The sequence below is a fragment of the Nymphalis io genome, chromosome 17 (genome assembly GCF_905147045.1).
Source record: "Nymphalis io chromosome 17, ilAglIoxx1.1, whole genome shotgun sequence".
NCBI classification, from domain to species: Eukaryota; Metazoa; Arthropoda; class Insecta; order Lepidoptera; family Nymphalidae; genus Nymphalis; species Nymphalis io.
In genome coordinates, this window is record NC_065904.1 from 4,213,999 (window position 1) to 4,238,681 (window position 24,683).

At 32.2% G+C, this 24,683-nt stretch overlaps 2 protein-coding genes across 4 annotated transcripts; one reads left to right on the forward strand and one right to left on the reverse strand.

The window, feature by feature from the left end:
- Positions 1–85: 85 nt before the first annotated feature.
- Positions 86–14,289, reverse strand: LOC126775122 (uncharacterized). 2 transcript variants are annotated; one of them, XM_050496901.1, is made up of 6 exons: positions 14,007–14,289; positions 13,391–13,569; positions 4,897–5,156; positions 4,159–4,395; positions 3,613–3,706; positions 86–923 (listed from the first exon to the last, which is right to left on the reverse strand). In XM_050496901.1, exons 1-6 carry the CDS (start codon positions 14,120–14,122, stop codon positions 895–897), a joined length of 915 nt encoding a protein of 304 aa, XP_050352858.1. In that variant the 5' UTR covers positions 14,123–14,289; the 3' UTR covers positions 86–894. The 2 variants fall into 2 exon arrangements, with proteins under 2 accessions (XP_050352858.1, XP_050352857.1); XM_050496900.1 differs by lacking the exons at positions 13,391–13,569; positions 14,007–14,289 and adding exons at positions 7,109–7,528; positions 10,995–11,069.
- A 500-nt stretch (positions 14,290–14,789) lies between these two features.
- On the forward strand, positions 14,790–23,688 carry LOC126775074 (GPI ethanolamine phosphate transferase 3). Of its 2 annotated transcripts, XM_050496813.1 has the most exons (10): positions 14,790–15,425; positions 15,520–15,649; positions 15,942–16,163; positions 16,490–16,516; positions 17,276–17,526; positions 17,624–17,775; positions 18,204–19,228; positions 19,690–19,881; positions 21,193–21,332; positions 22,037–23,688. In XM_050496813.1, the coding sequence occupies exons 1-10, from the start codon at positions 14,889–14,891 to the stop codon at positions 22,208–22,210; spliced, it is 2,850 nt and encodes a 949-aa protein (XP_050352770.1). In that variant the 5' UTR covers positions 14,790–14,888; the 3' UTR covers positions 22,211–23,688. The 2 variants fall into 2 exon arrangements, with proteins under 2 accessions (XP_050352770.1, XP_050352771.1); XM_050496814.1 differs by lacking the exon at positions 16,490–16,516.
- Positions 23,689–24,683: the final 995 nt, after the last annotated feature.

Below are 24,683 nucleotides of genomic sequence, written 5' to 3' on the forward strand. Positions count from 1 at the left end.
AATATAAGTACATATATTTTTACGAACGAATAAAGTCATATATTATTTTTAAATGAAACGGGCATTTATGTAATAATAATTGATCTATTAACAATAATTTATTACAGTAATAAAACACACTTTTATTGACAACTTGGTAACACACAGTGTGTACGTAAATCTCTCTACACTCACATAAAATTACCATTAATTCTATTATTAATATTAAATTATTTACATTGTTTTTCAAAATGAGTTTTCACTCGAAATATTTATTGCATATTAAGGTGGGTACAGACTCCGTAGCTGTTAGATGAGCTACCGTCGTGAGACAATTTATTTTTCACCAATATATTTTTTTTACAGTATTATTTTAAAAGTATTACACTGAACCTTTTTATTATCATTTTGTTAAGGAATCATTTATTCAAATACTTTATTCAAATACTACAATGAGTCTACACGTACCTTAAAAGTTTTACAATATTTTATAAGGCTTGATTGAGATCTTATTCGTTGATAGAACGTCTCTATATAATTAATGACTTACAAACAAATAACATTACATTATTCCAATCGATCAATCGATAGAATTTAATTCATATTTAGGCATCTGAATCTCGTTACTGCGCTAAATTTCAGAACAATTTACGTTAAAAATAAATCACCTCCGCATTCAATATAGCTATACCAAAAACTTGGTTTAATTTTTTCTTACAACAAAAATATAAATTGTTGCAAGGTTAAAAATCCAATTTCAGAAAAATATCTTTTACCTTATCAATTCTAACCATGGAGGGTTTATTTTTTTTTTCTAACATTTGTTTTTTCGGGAAATATCTCCTATTTGTCGTATGGACGTTGACAAGTTTGTGAGCGATCCTTATTCTATGATTTGAGGCGTTGAGTTATTGCTCATTGCAGCACGAACGGCTTGGCGGGTCCTGAAACAACACAATAATATTTAAAGGTATTATAAAAACTAAGATTTATTATATACAGACTGGTATATGGATCACTTGATAGTAAGTGGTCACCATCGCCCATAGACATTGGCATTGTTAGAAATATTAACCTTCACTTATCGCTAATTCGTCACCTACTTTAGTACTAAACTAAAATGTTATGTACCCGTAGTTACACTGGCCCACTTACCCTTCAAACCAGTACACAACAATACTAAGAATTGTTGTTCCGACCTACCCAGATTTACTCATTTCAAAGCAAACGATCAAATATAGAGTAACGAGTAAAACTCATATTACTTTAGTAAATATACAGAATAAATATCATATTTATACTTTTCATTAATTTGCCTTGTAAATTTTACCTTTGAAACAGGTCAGAGCCTGGCGGTTCAGAAAGGTTAAAGCACCCGCGTCTTGGGTACAATGCGATACGACAATCTTGGGCGACGTGTGTTGTTTTATCTTTTTTTAATCAAAGGAAATAATTTATGATGTCAAATTAACTATAATGTAAATGTTGCTATTTAAAGTAACAAAAAATATAAACATTGAAATAGGAAAATATTTTTTTCTTTCCTTGCGAGACAATTTCCTAAGGATAATACGTTTCCTCCCAGTAATGTAAAATTAGTCAGACTCCGCGTTTACATTGAAAGGACCGCAATCGACCTCACCTTGAAATTGCCCTTTAAAACATAAACGATTTGATCACGGAAGAAATATTCAATTCGTATGAAGGACTTTCGTTGATAACTATACATTGTTACCGATTCTGTTCTACACAATCTCGAAACTGTTTTGACACAATTATAATATTGTTCAAAAAGTAATTTATTGTAAATGTATAAATAGCTTTTTTTTATAGAATAGGATGGCGGACGAGCATATGGGCCACCTGTTGGTTAGTGGTCACCAACGCCATTAGACATTGGCATTGTAAGAAATGTCAAACATCGCTTACATAGCCAATGCGCCACCAAACTTGGGACCTAAGATTTTATGTCCCTTGTGCTGTAATTACACTGGCTCACTCACCCTTCAAACTGGAACACAACAATACCAAGTACTGTTAAGTACTAAGTTTTGCAGTAGAATATCCGATGAATGGGTTGTACCTACCCAGACGAGCTCGCACAAAGCCCTACCACCAGTAGCGTTAATAGTATATAATAATAATGTCCTCCTGACCGTTTTCCGCCACGGCGGCCAATCTCAAGAGAGATTAGCTAACTACGCAGGAGATATTATAGTGCACGAGTGTTTGCGCAAACACAGGAGCACTCTCTATTCCCTAACTCTCATAATCCGATGGGACGGCAATCCGACACGACCGGAAAGAGTTCAGGCGCAGGACAAACGGCTTTACGTGCTTTCCGAAGCACGCGAATGTATACACTTCCAACTTCCAGTAATAATACTAGTATATATCTATAATACTAAAATATAAAGTTAAAGATTTACTTCTAAATACCTTCCAGATAGATTCATTGAGAAAGATCACATCATATACAGTCGGTAGCTAGTTATAATTATAAACTTACCTTTGTCATCATTAAAAATGTAATACTTTAGTTTTAATATTTAAACGATTTTTCGAAAAACAAAATAATTTTAATTAAATAGTTTTGCTTATTGTTTGTCAATTTAAAATGTTAAGTAAATGGTAATTTGTATAAATAAATTGTATTTTTAATGTAACCACCATTTATTCACAATCGGAGAATTTATAAAGTAACGTATGTACTATATGTAAAAAGTGAAAAATAATTTCACAGTCGGTTTATAAGAGATGCGATATTTTCTTATATTAAAATGGAAACCCTGGATTAAATGCCACAGATATTGCGTTACTTAAAAAAAAACACTTATAATATCTTCAACCCAATATTTACCGATAAATTATTTGTAATGGGTTTTATCTAAAATTTGTCTATAGTTTGATTTTTAACAATTTTAAAAGGCATAAATTGATTGTTAATAATGTGACCTCAACTAAAACTTTATGATAATGATGTAATACGTAAAGGTCATCAGATTTTTTTAAATCATTCTGAAGAATTACTATAAAAACAATCGGTCTTATACTCTTTGTAGATATTACTTATAGAAATTAAAAAAAACAAGGCTATAGGCACAGATATACCACAAATCAGCCTATTTTTTTCAAAATAAAAATTTCACCAAAATTTAACTGAGAGGCAAATAGATAATTATATTCATAATATATTTATTTTCAATATATATACTGGGCGAAGATTATATACAAAATATTATATAGATAATTAAAAGACACATTAAAGTTTATTGGTGTCAATTACTTTTTAATTTGTATTAAATAGTATTTAATTACGAAAATAATAAACGAAATTCTAGCAAAATCTTCGCATGAGGGTTATTAAAATTAAGTATGTATTATAAAAAACTTTAAATACTAATATTTAATACTTTAATGATCATTTTCGACTACGCTGCTTCAATATGGTTTAATAGATATATATAGGACAGGGTTTCATCCGAAATATGAAAGTTTTCTCACGATATTTTCCTTTACCGCCGAGCGCGAGATGAATTATAAACACAAATTTAGCAAATGAAAATTCAATGATGCTTGCCCATCTCTTGTCAACAATTATACCACTTTTTTACTAATTAAACAAAATTGTACCTGGTGACGTAGTGGTGTTAGCGGCGGCAGTGGAGGGAGGAACAGCAGGTGATGGCGTAGACGTTGTCATTGGGGCTGCTGTGATAACTGGTTTCTGGGGATATTTCTTAATTTAATGGAAGGAATCGTAATAATGCGTTCTGTTCAAATATTTTTTTAAATTTAGAATAAGGAATTACAATTTCTAATTTGCATTATTATCATCGATTTAAGTTATTACCAAATAAATATTTTAGTATTATATAAATTATTTTATGTTAATACATGCGTATGTGTTGGTTAATCCAACACTGTTTATATTTTTCTTGTGTATTTTAAGTTACATAAAAATTATTGATAATTGTTTATAATTTATATTTTTCGTTACGGATGTTATATTAAAGATGGATACTATATGATGAACTACTCACAGTCGTCTCCTTTTCAGATTATATTTCCATAAGGCCTCTAATTAACGTAAGCACGTTATAAAATAGCACTCATTTCTGTGCATTGATAGTCAGCCAAGACAAACGATTTTATAATATTATTATGCATAATACTCACGCTCATTAGTTCAATTTTCGTCTGTAGCCCATCTATCCTGTTTACGAGCGTTGAATTCAGTGACGTCATCTGATTCTTCAAATCCTCATCTCTTTTCATGTTAGCTGTCACGTTGGCTATTGTCTCATTTGCCTTCCCTTCCAGCTGGTGAATAAGATTCTTCACTTCTTCAACACCCGTTGTGGCTGCAACGGCCTGCTTCCGAGTCGATGTGAGAGCACCATCGAATCCTTTGATCTGGAATGGTTATTATTATTAATAACACAAATTGCTATCGCCTCAAGCCTCGTACGAACCATTTGTAACGCATTGGTGCGATATCAAAAGTTTATCAAATTAAAACAAATATTAAAACATGAAATCATTCAGTTTATCAAATAATACAGTATGTAGCTTAAAAAAACCGAGTGTTCTGTTTGTAACGAATGCGAAAAGAACCAGGCACTCTTATACGCTGTTTGTAACTAGTCTCCCGCCTGCGGCTTTACCCGCGTGTGAAAGGGAGGGGAGATGTTAAATACTCTATATCCTTTTCTGTATGCATGATTTCCTAATGGTGAAGACGTAAAAGAACCAAACAAATAAACGAACAAACTCATTCATTCTATCGCATTTATAATATTATTAAGGAAGTACCTCAGGATAAACACAGATTGGACCAAGGTTAAAACATATTGAGATTGTAGAATTATAAATAGAGTGTAGTGTTTCGAAAAGGTAGTGGAGTAGGTAACCAACCTGGGAACCAAAATCAGCTACCATCATTTGCAATTCTCCCAATCTTCTCGGCGTGTCCGCTAACTTCGGCGCTGCTGAGAGTTGTTCTGAAACGGAAGCCAGTTCGCCAGCGGCTTGTTCCATACGCTTCGACAATTCTTGATGTTCAAGTTCCAACTTCGATAGCCGGGCGCTTAACTCGCTCGCATTCGCACGAAGCTCCTTGGCCGCTGTATGACATACTTGTAGTGCGTCTCCTACACCGTCGCTGCTTGTTGATACTGTTGAATTATAGTATATACTGTTGTAGTAATAAAATTATTATTTATAATTATTGTAATATTTCCGTTACATCTATAACATTAAAAATCAAAAACTAACTAATGCATATTGATTTATGAGTAAAGTGATTTAATATCGTAAAAGTTTTCAAGTAATTTAAGATGTAGGTAAAATATTTTCAATACATTTTTTTAACAAACATAATATTTAAAATTATATGTACGAGATACAAAGGTTTATTAAAACAAGGGAGTACAATAAATTAATATATATGTATAAAGTCGAAGTTAATATGCATTTTGAACGAAACATTTGTGATTATTTTAGCGATTTTTTTTTTATCCAATTGGTAAAAGAGGTTCTATCACTACAAAAACGCATATATTAAAGAATTTTAATCATCTTATTTTATTTAAACAATAAATTTCGGATTTCTGTTTTTTTATTGTAATTAAGGACAAAGTTATTCTTAAATATTTATTATTATCTACAGTTTAATAGACTACAGTTATGTAAATTTATCTTAAATTCCAGTAGTTATATTACGGATATAGTTTACATTTGACTAAATATCGTTTTAGAATGGAAAAAAATCAAGTATTTGCAAGATTGCCATATCTCTCAATGACTTCACATAAAATTTGAATGACTGCCTTATTTTTCGAGTAGCTAGTTTATAAGGCTGCAGATCCCAATTTACTAGGCTGAAATCCCGAGTCGAGCTATTAAAATAAATTCTATGAAGCGAGCCCGGAAGCACGAAGCTTACACTCTCATGCTCCAAAAATTACGTCTGCACTGTCGGATTGCAGTTATTAGAATTTGAAAGCAAGGGACATAATATAATACGTAGATTTATGTCATGCGTATAAGATAAATGCCATTCGATGTTGGACATCGTTAATTCACCGTCAACCACGGGACCTAATCCAATCCCTGAATGTGTAGATATAAACAAACCTTAAATTTGTATATTCCATGCATGCATGAGATTTGCTAATAGCTCCACTATTGCTATTACTATATTATATCTTTATCTATAATACCCGACTACTCCACTTGAGTACTTATATCCACTTGAATTTTACTCCCAAAGTTCCGATTTCGGGTAAATTCAACATCAAAGTTATACAGTTAGTTATTTGTCTTTACCCCTTGGAATAGGCTATAGATGTTATATCTCTTGTGCAATGGTTAATGTTTGGAGGTACAGTCATTGAGCAGGTGGTACCTATTCAGGCAGACTTGCATACAACCTATCAACGGTATGGCAACAATCGTTAATAAGTTTGGGTAGATCAATCCAAGACATATATATTAACTACATATAACGTTTTAAAAACTTAGTGCATACATACATAGTAAGTTATAAGTTAACGAGGCGATTGTATGAAATCTACATAACGCAGGGTGAACCAGTTACATTAGAAACGACGATCAAAGTTTAATCAACGAGGTCGTATGTAAGGAAGTTTCTTATTAAACATACGACTAACTATTTAGATAACACTTAATGAAATTAAAGTGTATCGTAATATCAATCAAGTAGATGTTGAACGAGACGTTGATTGATGTTCGTATACACTTTAATTTGCATATCTTTCGTAGGTAAATACATTTAAGCGATTAAAGATCGCATATCATAATAGCTGAGTATTTTAAGGTAATAAAAGTCTATTTCTTTTTTAAAATGTTTTGAAACTATATTTTTTTTAAATTAGTTTTCTATATTTCTTGGCATCGTGAATCATCAATTTTATTATGATAAAGTTACAATGATTTATAATCGATTTTCTAAACATGAAACCTTTCAGAAATAATCTCGCTGAAGCTGTAATCATAATTCAATGAGATCATCTTAATTAGTAATTCAAAAAGGGCTGTCTACGATATATATGATGTACATATGTATGTATAAACATGTGTTTATTGTAACGGTACATAAACCAACCTCTATCCATCTCTATTCGAAGGGAAACAATCTGTCGCCGCACATCAACGAAAAGCCATAGAACTGTAGCAGCAGAGACGACGCACACACACAGTGCGAGGGCGGCGGCAAGGCGGAGGAAAGGGCGGGAACGACGTCTACGAGACGTCCGCCGACCCCACGGCTCCCCCTCATCACTCGAAGCGGATAAGAGCCTCCCTCCCCTTCCACCCCCACCCCCTACTAAAGCGTCCAGTTCCCGTCTCTTTCGCATCTTCTTTCCGACCCGCAGCGGCCCCGCCACGTGCACCTTACTCTCCATACTACACTATAACGCTACCGTAAACGCATTCGCACGCACTTAAACGTGTGACGCACTTGACACTCACTTGGCTCAATGCGACTGATTCACGCGACTCACTCTTATCGACTGACCGTTAGCTTTGTATGTAAACAAATATAAAATATTAAGTGACATGCAATTTATATGAAGATACATTGATTAAGGAAAATTAAAACGACGTGTCTAATTACCTATTATTTGTGTCTGTGTTTTTACCTCACTACAAATGTGAAGTCGAACAATTGAATTACTTGTATAGACGGAAGTCCAATAACGGCTCTGACAATAACTATTATGTGCATATGATTAATAAACTTATATTTAAAGACCAACTTTTTTTTAAATGGTCGAATTCAATGTGATTTTTTTATTTATTAAAGGTGTTTTACGTATAACAGAACCCTGGTCGATGCAGGGAGGTATAGCAGTTAATATTTTACCGGTCAAGGCTTTCGCCCTCTTTGTTTTTCGATAGAACGAGTACGTTTAAAAATTCAATAAATGGAACACACGTGTGAACACTGCGGTCAGGCAAAGTTATGTAACAGATAAAAACTATATTATACTTTATAAATATACAAGAAATTCACTCTTGTCACGTTAATTTATTGTCTAAATTTAAAGCGGACGATACTGCGTAGCGCAGCTACTTATAGAATAACATTATATACTAAAACCTTTTCCGAAACGCTTTAAACTTTCTGGTACAAGTTTTACATATATTGGTTCAGTTATTTTTCAGTTAGGCCTTAAAAAAAAACGTCTCCTCATTTTTAATTATTATTTGGCACTTTATAAAACTATACTAATGATCAATAAATTGAATATTGTACAATATTTATTTGAATACTTTATTGTACAACAAAATTAAATTACAAAGGTGGCTTAACGCAGTTGCTTTCTCTACCAGACAACCTCAGATTTCATTTAAAATCAAGTCATGTTTTATAGCACGTGCACCTTATGCGCTAAAATTAACGACTCTTACTTAATTAGCTGTCGTAAATACGCTATTAAAGCGAAACTATCGAAAAATCTATAAAATTATTATCTCGCTATTGATAACGGCACAATTAACTTGTTACGATTATTATAAGGTCAACAACTACATAAGTGATTTCACTAACAACAACGCCTTGCCGTAAACAAATTGATCGTTCAATGTAAGGTCGGTGCGGAGTCGACTTTGAAATATCATTTAAATCGTTAACCTTGATCTTGATATTTAGTACACTACACATTAGACGCGAAAACGTCCGTAATACTGTTGTTTAAAGCGATTTAGCTTAAATCTTGATTATCATACATACATTAAAGGCTTATTACTATTTAGTCTTTATTTCATCAAATACGGTTCGTCCAAAAGTTATAACAATTTAAATTTAACGTACATCTCATCTCAACTTTTTATTGAGTCAGCTAGGAATTTTATCTAAAATATATATTTATTTATTAAATATATATTATATAAAAAATATTATCAAAAATAAATAATATTATTTAAAGTATGATATGAAAAGAAAATATATTTATATTATTACATTCAAGATTAATTATATCCCATGAAAATTATTTTAAAAATAAACTTACGAATCCAAAGATATTGCTTGTGCTATATGTATGTTACATATATACAATTATAGCTCAGTTCAAGTTCATATTCAAGTTACTATCCAGTCTGTCGTTCGATGAATCAGGAAGCTTTATATGGAAAATTTTGTTTTCCTATAGGGAAAGGATTTGTGTATATAATATGTTAATTGCTAAATTTAAAGGACGATTTTTGCATACGATGCATTGTGAATATGTTTAAAAATACAGTTCAGTTATCTCCTTCATAAAATATTAACATCAAAATTCAAGAGCTATTTTATCGTATATCATATTATTGTGTCATATCGTATTTTTTTTTTTATAGAATAGGAAGGTGGACGAGCATATGGGCCTGATGGTAAGTGGTCACCAAACGCCCTTATTATTATTACATTGGCATTGTAAGAAATGTCAACCATCGCTTATAGCCAATGCGCCACCAACCTTGGGAACTAAGATTTTATGTCCCTTGTGCCTGTAATTACACTGGCTCACTCACCCTTCAAACCGGAACACAACAATATCAAGTATTGCTGTTTTGCGGTAGAATATCTGATGAGTGGGTGGTACCTACCCAGACGAGCTTGCACAAAGCCCTATCACCAGTAATCCAGTATCGTATGTCACGTTAGCCATGAGAACTTATAAGATACATTTTAGTACATTTATTTTACCAACTTTTTTACTATTCTTTTTAATATATATATATATATATTGTCTATGTTTTAATAAATTATAGTAAAGATTTATTAGAAATTTAAGATTATTCGATAACAAGAGACAAAATCTGATAGGATTATTTCATTTTTAAAAGGTTTTATATAATAATAATGTTAGGAGAAATCCAAATCAAAATACATATACGGCTTTATTCCGAAATGTTGCTTAGGTCACCACTTTAGTTTTCGTATGTTTACTATACCATGCATAGTTAAACCTTGCTGTTTTCTTCTTACGAATATCAAATCAATGATGACAGAAAGAGAGACATCAGTGCTCAACTAAAGGCTCGTTAAACAGTTTATAAGTAAGGCCGTAAGTCTTTAAAATAATATCTATTACAGGCAGATAAAACGTATTTTATTGATTAGTAAAACTACCCTTTAATTACATGTAAGGATCATTTTTCTACAATTATGTAGATTGCGCTTTCGAGTCCGAAAAGAAGGTAATAAATGGTAAAAAATAACTTTAAAAAAGTTATCTTGAAACGACAAATATTAAAAAGGAAAAGAAGGAATTGCCAAAAGAATATCCAGTATTTTTTGGAATTTTAAAATTTTGCCAAGATTTACGCAAACGAAGTGTTACAACTTCAACGCGGGTTTGTAATTAGATTTTGGCTAAATTTTTAAAAAATTCTTTAAAAATTTTATTAAAAGGAAGTTTAAAATAAAAAAAAACTTCATAAATATAACTATACTAAACAAGAAATAAAAAAAATAATAAGCATTCAACACAAAACAATAATAATAGTAATATTATAGTATCGTTTAAGCAAAACATGAAATCAAAAATTATTACTCTTTGTAATTCTATAAATTCCCTTTTATCGTTAAAACCTTATCTACTTTCAACCGTGATAAGGATTTACTATTAATAATATACAACGCGTAACTAAATTACTTAAACCAATTAGAAATCAAAGCAGGGAATTTTAAATTTCGTTAAATAACATAGAACAAAGAATCGCTGACTACGTAACGATAAGATAAATCACAATACTTGATAACACGATAAAACCGTAATATCGACCTCGGGTCACGACGACTACGACAAGGGACGCAGTGAATGAACAACGCGCATGCGCCCAATTGTTTGCGACACCACGCTAATCATTTTATTAATAAATAAACACCATGGATGAAAATTAAAAAAATATATATTCCAATCGTAACTTATAATTACGTCACCATCGCCTGTTCTTTTGAAATGTGGTAAAAGCACAGACACACTAATAAAAACACAAACCTACGGAATGATTTGTTCAGAACTTAGTTTTCGTCACTATAATTATTAACTATCGCTAGTAATTCGCAAAGACACTGCGATACGAATTGACTAATCACTATGAGTGTAAACCAAAATGACAGGAAACACCGAGGAGGTGCAAGAAAGAACTGAGTGACGTCACGGAGGAGCGACAACCAGGCGCATGCGTATTCCGCTCATAAGTACTAGACACAACAGTGTTGGGAACTAAAGATAAGAGATATGAAAAATGCTTTCATCTTTGTTCTTAGTTCTCATCGCCATTAGCACAATAGGTGGAATGATCATACATGCCATATGAAGTATATATGTAATATAATATATACATTTGATACGTATTATAATAAATACAATTTATGTGAGAATGTCCAATTTTAAATAGTTTTACACCCGTACTGTGTTTTATTACTTTATTTTTCTTTTAATTTAGATCTTTCCACAAGTTATGTATAAGTTATTCAACATTATTTCAATCGGTTTACAATCCTTAGTTGTCAAACATTCTTCAACCGTTTGACGTAATCTTTTATTTTTTATATTTAAATGGGTCCCTTAGTTAAGTATGCCAAGTTAATTAAAACAAAATTATCAGTTTATAACAAAGTAAATTAACTTGTCATTGTTTAGATTTAATTGTTCGTATCAGTTTCCAGACGTTATAATATCCAATACAGCCAATATTGCAAAATTTAATATTGTGGTCGCCTGACATTAACTGTAAAAATTATATAATTTAAAGAATAACGTATCACCGTAAATCGGCTTTCAACATAACACGAGTGTGTCGTGAGATACATAAATTAGTTCCTAGAGAATAGCACTGCTGATTCTGATAGATAGAAAACCCCATTTCTAATTTATTCAATTAAATTATGACACACAATTTATAGCTTTATGCTTTGATCACAAAATCTAAAGGAACTTAAAAAAAAACTAAGCCTTTGTAACGGATTTACAGATTTTTAATAGAATCTACTGATAAGTTCGGGATTGTATACTGTATACCTTTTAAAACACAAAAAATCTATTAAGTTTAAAATATTTAGAAAATTAATGTCACTAAAATTATAAACATTCATTTTTGAAATAAATGAGCGATAAGTTGTTGCATATGGACCGAGAGATTGCTTAACATTTTATTGCTATAATTTGATTTTTTTTTATTATATGACTGCAATGAAACTGAAAGGTTGATATTGTTTAATTAAAATAAGTATTTCATATTTATACGTAACTAGCGCTACCCGTCGCGATTACGCCCACGGGTAGTTAAAAAAATATTTTTGTGTGTTTTATTGTTAATGAAATAGACATGTAATATGACATATTTTGTTCAATCATAAGTATTCAAATTAAGTCTAAATTGGTGCTCCTAGAATTATTAAATAAAGTCATATAACTAATTAATGTGATTAGTTATTTTTAACGAAAGAACAAAAATCTCTTTAAATTACAAGCACTCTTCATTACCTATTTAATTGTTTCCATGTCTTGCATTTAGTTATTGGTTTATTTTTACCAAATATTACCAACAGAAAGTTTTATAGTAGGAATATGGTTTAACAAATTTTCAAATGCTTGCCTCGCTTTATGAGTTAAATATTGTTAATTAATTATTGTAACTATATAACAACAAATAGTGGTGAAAATTAATCACTATACATATGTTGTGTGAATTGTTTGGTAGGCATTCTTAATAGCAATAATATTATAATAATAAAAATTACAGATTGCTTTAGCCACCCAGGCTGGGTTGATACCCAACTTGATAGTTAAGCCCCAAAAACTCAATATGGTTCCCTCACTTTCATAAACTAATAAATTTCTAAACACCGTCTGACTAACCAACTGACATACAAGACATACTCTAGAGAAATATAATTTTGCAAAAGATTTCCTAAGAAAGGATTTTTAATTCATCCTTTAAGTGGGTCTAGTATAAAAGTTTATACATTGAAGAAGTCTTTATCATTTTGGAAGACAGATAAATGTAAATTGTAGTTATAAATGAAACAGTTACATTAGCATTTTATAGAAAGTTTATTCCATAAAATAAATATTTTTTTTATAGAATATGAAGGTGGACGAGCATATGGGCACCTGATGGTAAGTGGTCACCAACACCCATAGACATTGGCATTGTAAGAAGTGTTAACCATTGCTTACATCACCAATGCGCCACCAACCTTGGGAACTAAGATGTTATGTCCCTTGTGCTTGTAATTACACTGGCTTACTCACTCTTCCAACTGGAACACAACAATACCAAGTACTGCAGTTTTGTGGTAGAATATCTGATGGGTGGGTGGTACCTACCCAGACGAGCTTTCACAAATCTCTACAACCAGTATATACATAAATTAATGCAAACTAACCTTTGGCTATATCTAATTTCATTGTTGTAACCTGGTCGTAGAGGGCAGCACATATCCATGTAAGCATTAACAGCCAAAGGACCAGGGTGCCGCGCACAGCCCAACATAGTGCACATTGTACTTCGGCAGCTACGTTAGGTTCTGCTACTTTTGGTGATGCATTTTTATTGCGTTCTTTCCTGTAGGAAAAAATATATACATATAATTAATTAGGATCTGGTACATATATATTGATAAAAAAAGAAATTGTTAGAAGATATTTTATCTTTTGATAATTGATGGAATTTTATATATTATAGACATGTTTATTTATATTAAAACCACGATTAATAACAAATTAAAATACAATTAATAATAAAGTTGAAATAACTAAACAAACTGACTACTTAATTTATCAGTGTATTATTGTATCTACTAACCAATAAAACATGCTATATTACAAACTATTTATTATTATAAAGGTTGCGTCGATGTTATCCAGAATACAATAAGTAATCATCAAGGTCTTTTATACTTGTTATCTCATTTTAAACAATAAATTAGTAATATGATACAATTAATTCATTATAAAGCTATTATACTACTCTTTTCTGGAAACAGCATAACATTTACTTACCTTGTTATCTTCCTTTTTCTATTTGGAATTATTTCTAAGTGCAAATCCTCTGACTCTTCGTCACTGGACAAGTCCAATAACCTACTGTGTTCCTTGATTGTTGACGGTAGAGACATGGTTGTCTCATAAACACCATACCTCTCAAATATTTCATTTACTTCTTAAACGTTTTTTTATAAAATTTCTATTTTATCATGGAACTTTTAGACATTTTCTATTATTAATAAAAAAAAAAATTATCTTGTACCAAGTGCGATATTTCTTGTAAACTTTTAATTAAATGTCAATTGTCAACCACATGTCATACTCATATGTCAATTTTTAAACTTCAAAATTGTTTGATTCTACATAGACTACAATAATTACTTTTTAATTAAATCAATTTACCTGTCTAAAATGCATGTGGTTAATAGTTTTCATATATTACTTACTAAATTAATATATTTATGAAAAAAACACTCAAAAGATAATGTATTAAAATATTGTTATTTTATGCTATAGAAAATGAAAATATTTTGACTTTGACTTTATGAATCTAATACTATTCATAATCCTGGAATATTAGATTTATTGTAAAGCATATTGCTTGTGATTCCAAGCAATGGACATTTCTATATTGTATCTTTTATTAAATTAATTTTAAAATGGTAATAATTGTCAAAAGTCATTACATACGCAAAAAAACGTTATTGTCATTTCTGGAAGCCATGTCAATTGTCAAATTTGTCAAGCAAGTAGGTACTTAATGTCAAAATCAAAAATATTAAATGACGAGTGCTTCACGATGTCAATGTAAGGGGTGGTTATGATGTTTCTTAAATTATTTTTTTTAAATCTATAAATAAATGAATACTTTTTTTTCTTGCGTTAAAAACCTTAACTATGAAAGAAAAATGGAATTTTATTTTATACCTTGTTTGGTATTCATATCTTACACTATCGGCTGTTCTTATGTTTGGGCAGGGGTTTTTACTATCTCGTAAGACCCTGAATGATATATCAGAATGCGTGCCTTTAGAGAGTTTTGGGTGTGATGGTCGTCAGAACTCCAGTGAGAAATTTTCGTGTACCGAAAGCAGTAAAATTCAACGAATTTTAACAAATTCCGGTTCGCCAATTGTATGCACTACTAAGAGTCATAGAGTGGTATTTGTGTTAGTGGATGCACTGCGATATGATTTTACGGAATACAATGAAGAGAATGAGAAGCCTTTGTATTATCAAAATCGACTGCCAGTTATTCAAAAGACGATTGAGCGGTACCCAGAACGCGCGCGAATTTTTCGTTTTATGGCAGACCCACCGACAACAACACTTCAACGAATAAAGACGCTTGTTACGGGCTCATTACCAACCTTTGTAGATGTCAGTTCAAACTTTGCTGCTATTGAAATACAGGAAGATAATGTAATTGACCAGGTAAACCTTACAGGTTCTATCACCTATACACTTTTAAAATAAGATCTCTTTGTAAATTTCTATTAAAATTTATATTTTTTCTTTTATTGTATAGGCACTTAAAGGAGGTAGTGAGGCTATATTGTTAGGAGATGACACATGGATGCGTTTAATTCCTGGTAGATGGTTACGCTCTCATGCTTTGTATTCATTTCACACTTGGGATTTAGACACTGTTGACAATGGTATGTGTAACAAAACCAATATACTTTATTCAACATGAAAGCATTACACTTCCTTATTGATAATCAAATTGGAAACTACCACCGGCTTGGAAAAGACACACCCACCTTGAGAAAAACCGGCGAAAGAAACACAGTGTTTTTCTTTTATGAAATTAAATGCAACTAACTCTAATATTTTGACATTTAACAATATATACTTTATTTGAAAATATTAATTCAATATAAAGTGAAATTTATGGAAGTTTAAGCATTTTCTACAAAATCATTTAATGATAAATATTTTAATTTGTAGAAGTGGATTCTAAAATCTATGATGAACTGAAGAGGAATGATTGGGATCTCCTTGTAGCTCATTATCTAGGAGTGGACCATGCGGGTCATCGCTATGGTCCAAACCATCCAGAAATGGCAAGAAAGTTGAGTGAAACTAATGTGAGACTAGAGAAAATTATTGAATCATTGCCATCTGATGTCATACTTTATGTTGTAGGTGACCATGGCATGACGGAAACAGGTATTCAAATAATCTTATTTGCAAAGTTTTTTATATTACCTTTAAAACAAATGTATACAAAGTTGATTAAGAAACTGCCATATTTTTCCCAATCACTGAGTATACAGTATCAAATTAAAAAAAAAAGTTGACACAATTTTAATCAGCGGTTTTTGTATGCCTTTTTATAAATCAATTTTAAATAGACTTCACGGTCTTTACAACATAAAACCATAGCTTACAAAAAGATTGGCTTTAAATATAGGCTTATATCTCTTTAAGCATATTTAATACCAACTTTTTAATTCTTGGACATGGAATTAAATGTCTTATGTCTATTGTTTTAGACTCACAAGAATGGAAAGATTCGGAGGGTAGGTACTTGATTGTGTTGTAGATTGTGTAGTAGAGTTTGATTGTTTTATGTATTAAACTTTAGGATTGGTTTGTGATTCTAAAGCATATTAAAGCTATTGCTTTATTTTTACATTTTTTGTCCATAGCTGAGAATGAGAATTTATTCAATTGCATCCATAAATGAGAATTTATTCAATTGAATTAAATTCTATTTGTTTGTACAATAATGCAAAAACCTTCAAATTCATATTGCAATTCATAAAGAATTGAATTAATCATGCTTTATGTTAAGCTGAATGCTATAGAGATGCATTGTTTGTAGGGGCTTATTTAACGTAATGTTGCAAAGATTATGCAAGAATTTAAAGAAAGAAAGAAACTATTCATTGCCTCTTACTAAACAAACAAATAAGGACAATTTAAATTTCACCTAGAATGTAGTGCTGCAAAATGACTCAGCTTAATCAAAACATCATACTTTACCTCGTAATTTACAATGCTATGTTTTTTAAAGCAATAGTTTTATGACTACGAATTGATTCTTTTCTTTATAACAAAGACTAAACCAATGATAAATATTAATAAATAAAAGTAATATAATAATAAATACATAATAATAATAAATAAATATTGAGAAACTCTTTATTTACAACACTTGCTTAAGATGAAAGTGAGAATAACTCATTTCCTTTTTGCTTGATGCCCAAATTGTATAATTTCTTTGCACGTTATTATTATAACAATATATTTGAAATCAAAACATACTTTTAAAATAGGTGATCATGGTGGTGACAGTAAAGCTGAACGCACAGCCGCATTATTTGCCTATCACAGTTCTGGGTTCAGTGGAGACGAAGCAGACAGACTTTCTGGAAAAGAAGTACAACAAACAGATTTCGCACCAACACTAAGTGCTGCTTTAGGAAGACCTCCACCTGCTCCGTCTCTAGGGAACTTACTGTTTCCTATTCTACCTAAGATGCCTATCGCTCATACATTGTTGCATTTGAGCAACAACTTAAAACAGGTAATAGTAACTAATATTTTTCTGTTGTTAATGTATTGAATTATTATTATTATTTGTTCATACTTACTACAATACTTTATGATTTTTATTTATTCAGGTTACCCAATATTTAGTTAGATATGGAGAGGAGTCTCAACAAATTTCACTCGATAGGCTTGCTCAATTGATTAACGTGACTAGAGATCACATTGAGAAGGCAGCAAGTGTAGAAACTGAAGCAGAATTGAAATTGTATATTTCAGATGTTAGGTAAGTTTGCTGTTATATATTTAACTATATAAAATATTATATAGTCGATACCAATAGCAAGAGGAATAAAGATAAATAAAAAAAAAAAAAAACTATGACCTTGAACTGGCATCATTGGTCGATATGGTATTTATCATAGATACGCGAAAAAAATATTTCAAGTTTATAACGGAATTTAAGTAAAATTAAAGTAGATAAGTATATGAAATGGTGTTGGATAATACATAAATATATATTAAACAAGAACTGTTTTTATTACGTAATATAGCTGAGTTTCTAGCAAATCGCATGGAATATATAAACATAAGGTTTGTTTATCTTTACTCCTTATGGAATGGAATATATTACAGATAAATGTATTCACTGCTATAAATTATTTTTATTGATGATTCCCGGATTCTACACTTACATTTGTTAAATTGTTACAGAGTATTAATGGACAACATTCGCAGCATATTTAGAGAAGTTTGGGTTGAGTTTGATTCTCTTTCAATGCTCAGAGCACTTCTTCTGTTACTTCTTACAGTTTTCTTTAATTGGATTATCACTGAAGGCATTCCAGCTGAGCGTATTCCACACGTTTTCGCTAGTTCATTTGTCCCTAGTGGACTTATATCAATGGCTGTTTGCGTAGGAATTTGTTATACTGGATATTATTTGGAAATTGTTGAAGATTTAGGGCATGCGATAATTTTAAGCACGGGCCTAATATCAGGGGCGATAACATGCGTGCTAGTTATAATGCATTGGGATGGTATCACGCAAAGGTGGTACGAAGGACGTTCTCAGTTTTATGAACGTTTCGCTAGAGTCGCTTTATTTGCATCGGCAGCGATTTTAGTATCAAACAGCTACATAATAGAGGAAGGAGCTACTTTATCCTTCCTCTCATTAACAATATTAGGATTGATGTCTTGGAGTATTGGCAATATAAAATCGTTGGTTCTGTGGGCTGGTTTTGGTGTTGTTATGGCATTGACTAGATCCTATCGAGGATGTCGGGAAGAGCAAGGTGATTGTTGGACGGCTGGGGAGGGTGTAGCGACGGGAAATGCCTCTAGAGCTGCATTAGTCATCGCGTTGGGATCAGTAGCTGCAGTAGTAGCTATTGCAAGACGTCATGTGGAATGGAGGGGTTACGGGATAGTTATTGCTAGTATTTTCACATGCGCTCATTGGGCAGTCGGATGGGGCTCGTTAGGTTCTCCAAGCAGATCGAAAATGCTAGCTAGAGGGGCGTGGCTAGTAATAGTTACTATGTTTGCTCTTCTCTGGAGAAAAGACGGCAGAGGAGCTACTTTACCACTGGTCGTGTCTGGGTTGCTATTTTATTTGGCAAATGCTCTAGTTTTAGGGGCGTCGCTTGCGCCAACCGCCGGTTTGGCTCTTCTCTCAGGATTTTTAGCCTTGAACATCGTTTCAATGTTGAAGAATGAAGGCTCAATTAAATTCTGTAAGTTACCCTTTTATCATATTATTATATAACTTGATTATATAATCTATATAGTATAATAACTAGTATAAAAAAGTCGCTAAATTCCTCGTTCTGTATCTCCGTTAACTCCTTCTAAACCACGCAACGAATTTTAATACGGTTTTCACAAATAGAAAGAGCATTAAACGAGGATAGCTTATATTTATAATATAATTCGTATATATTTTGTGCGTTTCGTTCGTCACAAAACCCGTACGAAGTTACATGATAAAAGTCCGTTCATATTGCCTTATTTAAATATTGCACGTGATTAAAATTGATCTAGTAACTTCCATGTGATGCCCGAACATAGGCTGATATACTAAATACCATACTTTAATTCAATATTGTATCTATGTTCCCTTTGTCAATAAAAATAATAACAAATAAAAATATCAATCAATAAAAATCGTGTGTAAATATAATTAAATTAATTACAGCGTTAACAACGAGATGTAACTCGAGCATGGCGTGTCTATGGGCGTTGTTGGGCTCGTACCATTTCTATGGCACGGGCCATCACGCGACTTTGAGCAACGTACGATGGGCCGCTGTATTCCACGCCGGGGATCCGAACTATTCTTCCTTCGGGACTATCATTTCTATTACTTTGATGTTTATTTATTTATTTGGTAAGATTTCAAATTTCTTAAATCATTAATAAGAATTTATTGGTTTTCTCGGCTAATATAATTAATGATCATTTGTTTCTATGTTTCTAAAGGATACTTTGACATCAATTCCATCGCGAACAAAGAAATTTGGCAACTCCTTTCTTTGTCGCACTTCCAAAAAATGGATTTCCTTATCAGCTCACGTGTTCCCCTCCTCTTACAACCCGGGTTCCTTCAAACGAGGCGTGAAGAGGCATCTTGCGGGCCGGCAAGGCGAAGGCGGCTAGTGCAGAACGTTTTCCCCGTCTGTACTGGCCGTCGTCGCGTTTGGACTCTACTACCACTTAGCATCGGGTGGAGTAGAGTCATTTGCCTTCCCGGCAAATATATATATAAAAAAAAAGTGTTTATATTCGTAATTTGAACGCCCGATAGTACAGTACAGTACAGTAACAGCCTGTTAATGTCCCACTGCTGGGCTAAGGCCTCCTCTCCCTTTTGAGGAGAAGGTTTGGAGCTTATTCCACCACGCTGCTCCAATGCGGGTTGGTAGAATACACATGTGGCAGAATTTCAATGAAATTAGACACATGCAGGTTTCCTCACGATGTTTTCCTTCACCGTTAAGCACGAGATGAATTATAAACACAAATTAAGCACATGAAAATTCAGTGGTGCTTGCCCGGGTTTGAACCCACGATCATCGGTTAAGATTCACGCGTTCTTACCACTAGGCCATCTCGGCTTTTATAATCGGCCCGATAAGATTGTATTAAATGTTCTCTTTTTATCTTAAATATATTTATTTGATCTAGTTAGAGAAGTTCTTATCGTATGAACAAATAGTAACTATATGAAGATAGTTTCTAATCGCTTATGTAATATTTATTTAAAAAGCGAGAGTTGTTATCACCGACTTTTTTATTTACTACAAGTATGGACATACAACAAATCTGCTTATAGTTTAGGAATGGTAGATATACACAAAAAAAGTCCTATAGTATTTATTTCGTTACTTATTATAGTAATTATTGGGTGTTTCACTTTATAAGAAATAATGTGTGATGGATTGTTCTTTTAATTCAAAATGTTGATGTACCTTCTCCTCAAAAGGGAGAGGAGGCCTTAGCCCAGCAGTGGGACATTAACAGGCTGTTACTGTTACTGTTACTGTTGATGTACTAATAAAATAAATTTCAAAAACGTTTAAAGTGATATAATTTATTTTCTTCTTTAAATAATCTTTATATTTCATTTAAATGGCCGTTTGAAAACCGTTATGTTTTTATCCATCCGTTAGATATAATTTAGGTTATTTTCGTAAAACAGGAATGCCTTTATTATTCGGTGCAACTTTACCTCTACTGGCGCTATGGGGACGTAATGGTGCTTCCACACTGGGGCCTCGGACGCAACTTGCCGCGGTGTTCTCCCTATGTCTCAAATTTGCGCTTTGTTATGCTATTAGAGTAAGTGTTATTTTGATTTGTACTATTTTGACTAAATGCTTATAGGTAGCTAAAGGACTTGGAACTAAAATATATAAAAAATTATCAACGTGTTATAAAGTTCCGATTCGTATAGTCTATTTACAAGCGGCGCTACATTTATTTTATAAACATTATTTAAAAAAAAAAAAAAATTAAACGTTCCTAATGCGATTAACACGAAATAATAATAAACGAAGTTTGAAATAATATTTTGAGGCAGTGTTTTAAAGTACAATAAAATATTATTTGTACTTTAAAACACTGCCGCGTTGGTTTAGTGGCTTGATGTAAGGCCGCAGACTCGGAGGTCCTGGGTTCAATTCCCAGGTCGGGCCAATAAAAAGTTATTGAGTTTTTCTGTCAGAAAATTCTCAGTAGCAGCCCGGAGTCTGGAAGTTGGAAGTGTGTACACTCCCGTGCCTCTAAAAGCACGTAAAGCCTTTGGTCCTGCGCCTGAACTCTTTGCGGTCGTGTAGGATTGCTGTCCCATCGGATTATGAGAGTTAAGGAATAGAGAGTGCACCTGTGTTTGCGCCTACACTTGTGCACTATAATATCTCCTGCGTAGTTGGCTAATCTTTCTTGAGATTGGCCGCCGTGGCCGAAATCGGTCTGGAGGACATTATTATTATTATTACTTTAAAACATAAACATATGCATTTAATAAAACAAATTTGCTTCAGGTGTTTGCGTGTGCGTTATCAGCTACAATCCACTGCCGACATCTTATGATTTGGGGTGTGTTCACACCAAAGCTAATGTTCGAAATCGGATCTTGTGCTGCTGCTCTCCTTGGAACCCTCATTGGAGCAACACTAACAGCTTGGCACATACCGAACCAGACAAGATCGAGTTGACACAAGTGATTTAACACTTGTTAAATTAACTCTTATAATGGTTTGTTTAGAAATTTTATGTAGAGTAAAACTAGTATGAGAATTTTGTATGAAAATTTCTTGATTTGTGACGTGGTTCACAAACAGTTTTAAACTAGTTTGACTGTAGATAGTGCTCTTATAATTCCAGAGGTACAATATTTACACATTTAAGTGTAAAGAAAAACCGATGTATTATCATATTTTCTACATGTTCGTTTATGAAATAATAACCAGAAAAAGTACGGTACTTAATGCGAGGGCATTAAGTACCATAGACAAACCATTTTTTTTTCACTATATTGTACCATAATAATTTAATTATAAGGGTCTTATTAAAAACTAAATTAAAATAAATTAAAATATGTCCATAAATATTATTGTCATTGTTTCTGTTGAAACTCATGTTATAAAATGTTATCCTAATTGGATATGACGAACCAGTATTCTATTAAATATTTATCATTAAAGGCCTTTTCGGACTTGGTTTTTGTTTTATAATAATTAACCAAAGGGCAAAAAGTATTTTTATTAGTATTTTATATAAGGGATATTATAATATTTATGTCATTTTGATTTTTACTTCATAGACTGCACGAGATTATTAATTTTAATGTTATGAAATTGTCTATCAGATATATGAATTTTTATCTATGTTATTATTTATTTTACAGTATAAAAAATTAAGTTTACTTTCATTGTTAATTCTATCTGAAAACGGCTGGCTAATAATTTAAATAATACAAAGAATATAAATAAATCGCAAGTGTGATTTAGATTTTGTACAAATTTGTTATTCAAACCTAGCTTGCCAAATAATCTATGCAGTATGTTGGCCATGATTTTCAAATATTGTACTGTTGAAAACCTATTTATAAGACCATTCTAATAATATTGACCAATTTCTTCATAATCTTATAAATAATATAATGGTTCGTTGTGCACTGAAATTTCTGTTAAATTTGCAAGTCTCGAAAATATTAGGATCTATTGTAACCTAATCCAGTTGACAGCTCAAAAATTGACAATATCTCTTTGATGGAGATGCATCTAAAGACCGAGACTTGTATGTTAAGAGAACTCTTATATGCCACAATTTTTATTTTAAAATTGTTTTAAATTTATATAATGATCTTATTTTTTAGGTTTTACTTAAATTTTACTCGATATTTTTTGATTCATCTCGCAGACATTTTATTTGATTATTGTATAAACATCACATTTGGTTTGTTGAAATGTCTTGTTTGTAGGCTCTAAATAATATCAACGCATATAAATAAGGTAGCGCTTAGTGTTATGAATTATACCAACACTGCCATGTTTTAAAGCTTTTTCAACAGAATTATAACAAGGTTGTTATTTTATAATTTTAAATATTTATATTATTGTTATGACATCTTATTCATAGTAGTTATAGTGAATTTATTTATATTGTACAATGTACGATAAAAGTAAATAAAGGGAATTTCTTGCAACCATTTTTTTTAACCTGATGTTAAATTCGAATTTTATGTGTAAAATAATCGCTGTACAATTTGCACAAGTAATTTTAAAATAACTCATAAGAAATAATAATAATAATATCCTGGGACATTTTTCACACACGGCCATCTGATCCCAAATCAAGCTTATACAAAGCTTGTGCTATGGAAACCAGACAACTGATATACTACATATACTACTTTTCTTTTGTAAATACATACTTATATAGATAATTACACCCAGACTCAGGACAAACAGACATGTTCATGCACACAAATGTCTGTCCTGGGTGAGAATCGAACCCACAACCTTCGGCGTGAAAGGCAAGTATCTACCAACTACGCCAATCGTCGTCAAAATAAGAAAAAATTCGGTTACTAGACCTTGGTAGACACTGCCTGCATACAGATGATTTTTTTTGGAAAGCAGGTAACAAATACTACTTCATACATTAATGCTTTGAGAATTCGTGTTTGCACAGTCGACGATAGTTTTTTTTTGATATTTAGTTCCTCCAAGATCGAGATGTTAGTCCGAAATGCTGTCCAAGGGATCCGCAGCAGTCGCCGCCAACACCACATTTCAAGTGCGTCAATTTTGCGTTGGTCTTTCTGTCGAACCGTCCATGTATCTGCGCCGTAAAGAAATATAGGGAAGACCAGGCTTCTCATCAGGCGGACTTTGGTCCCTTTTGTTATATTGCGGTTGCACCAGACTCTTTTTAGCCTATCAACAGCAGACCTTGTGATAGCACATCTCCTTTGAATCTCGTCCTCACATCCACCAGTGTTCGTGATCGTGGAGCCGAGGTCCACGTAGCTTTGAACTACTTTACAGTTGCCAATCATAGATATTGATTGGTGATTCAGTTCAGCACGGTCCATGATCACATTGTTCAAAATGAACACTCCATGGAACGACTCATTGTCCAAGGGCGAGTGGAAAACAAGCGGTCGCGCGGTCGAGTACCCAA

Excerpts from the sequence above, each read along its gene's own strand:
- LOC126775122 (XM_050496900.1), bottom strand. The coding sequence starts at position 7,409 with ATGGAGAGTAAGGTGCACGTGGCGGGGCCGCTGCGGGTCGGAAAGAAG. Across the intron at positions 5,157-7,108 it reads TCGAATAGAGATGGATAGAG|TATCAACAAGCAGCGACGGT; the intron begins GTTGGTTTATGT and ends ATAATTCAACAG. Across the intron at positions 3,707-4,158 it reads CGAAAATTGAACTAATGAGC|AAACCAGTTATCACAGCAGC; the intron begins GTGAGTATTATG and ends AAATATCCCCAG.
- LOC126775074 (XM_050496813.1), top strand. The coding sequence starts at position 14,889 with ATGAAAGAAAAATGGAATTTTATTTTATACCTTGTTTGGTATTCATAT. Across the intron at positions 19,229-19,689 it reads TGAAGGCTCAATTAAATTCT|CGTTAACAACGAGATGTAAC; the intron begins GTAAGTTACCCT and ends AATTAATTACAG. Across the intron at positions 19,882-21,192 it reads GATGTTTATTTATTTATTTG|GAATGCCTTTATTATTCGGT; the intron begins GTAAGATTTCAA and ends TTCGTAAAACAG.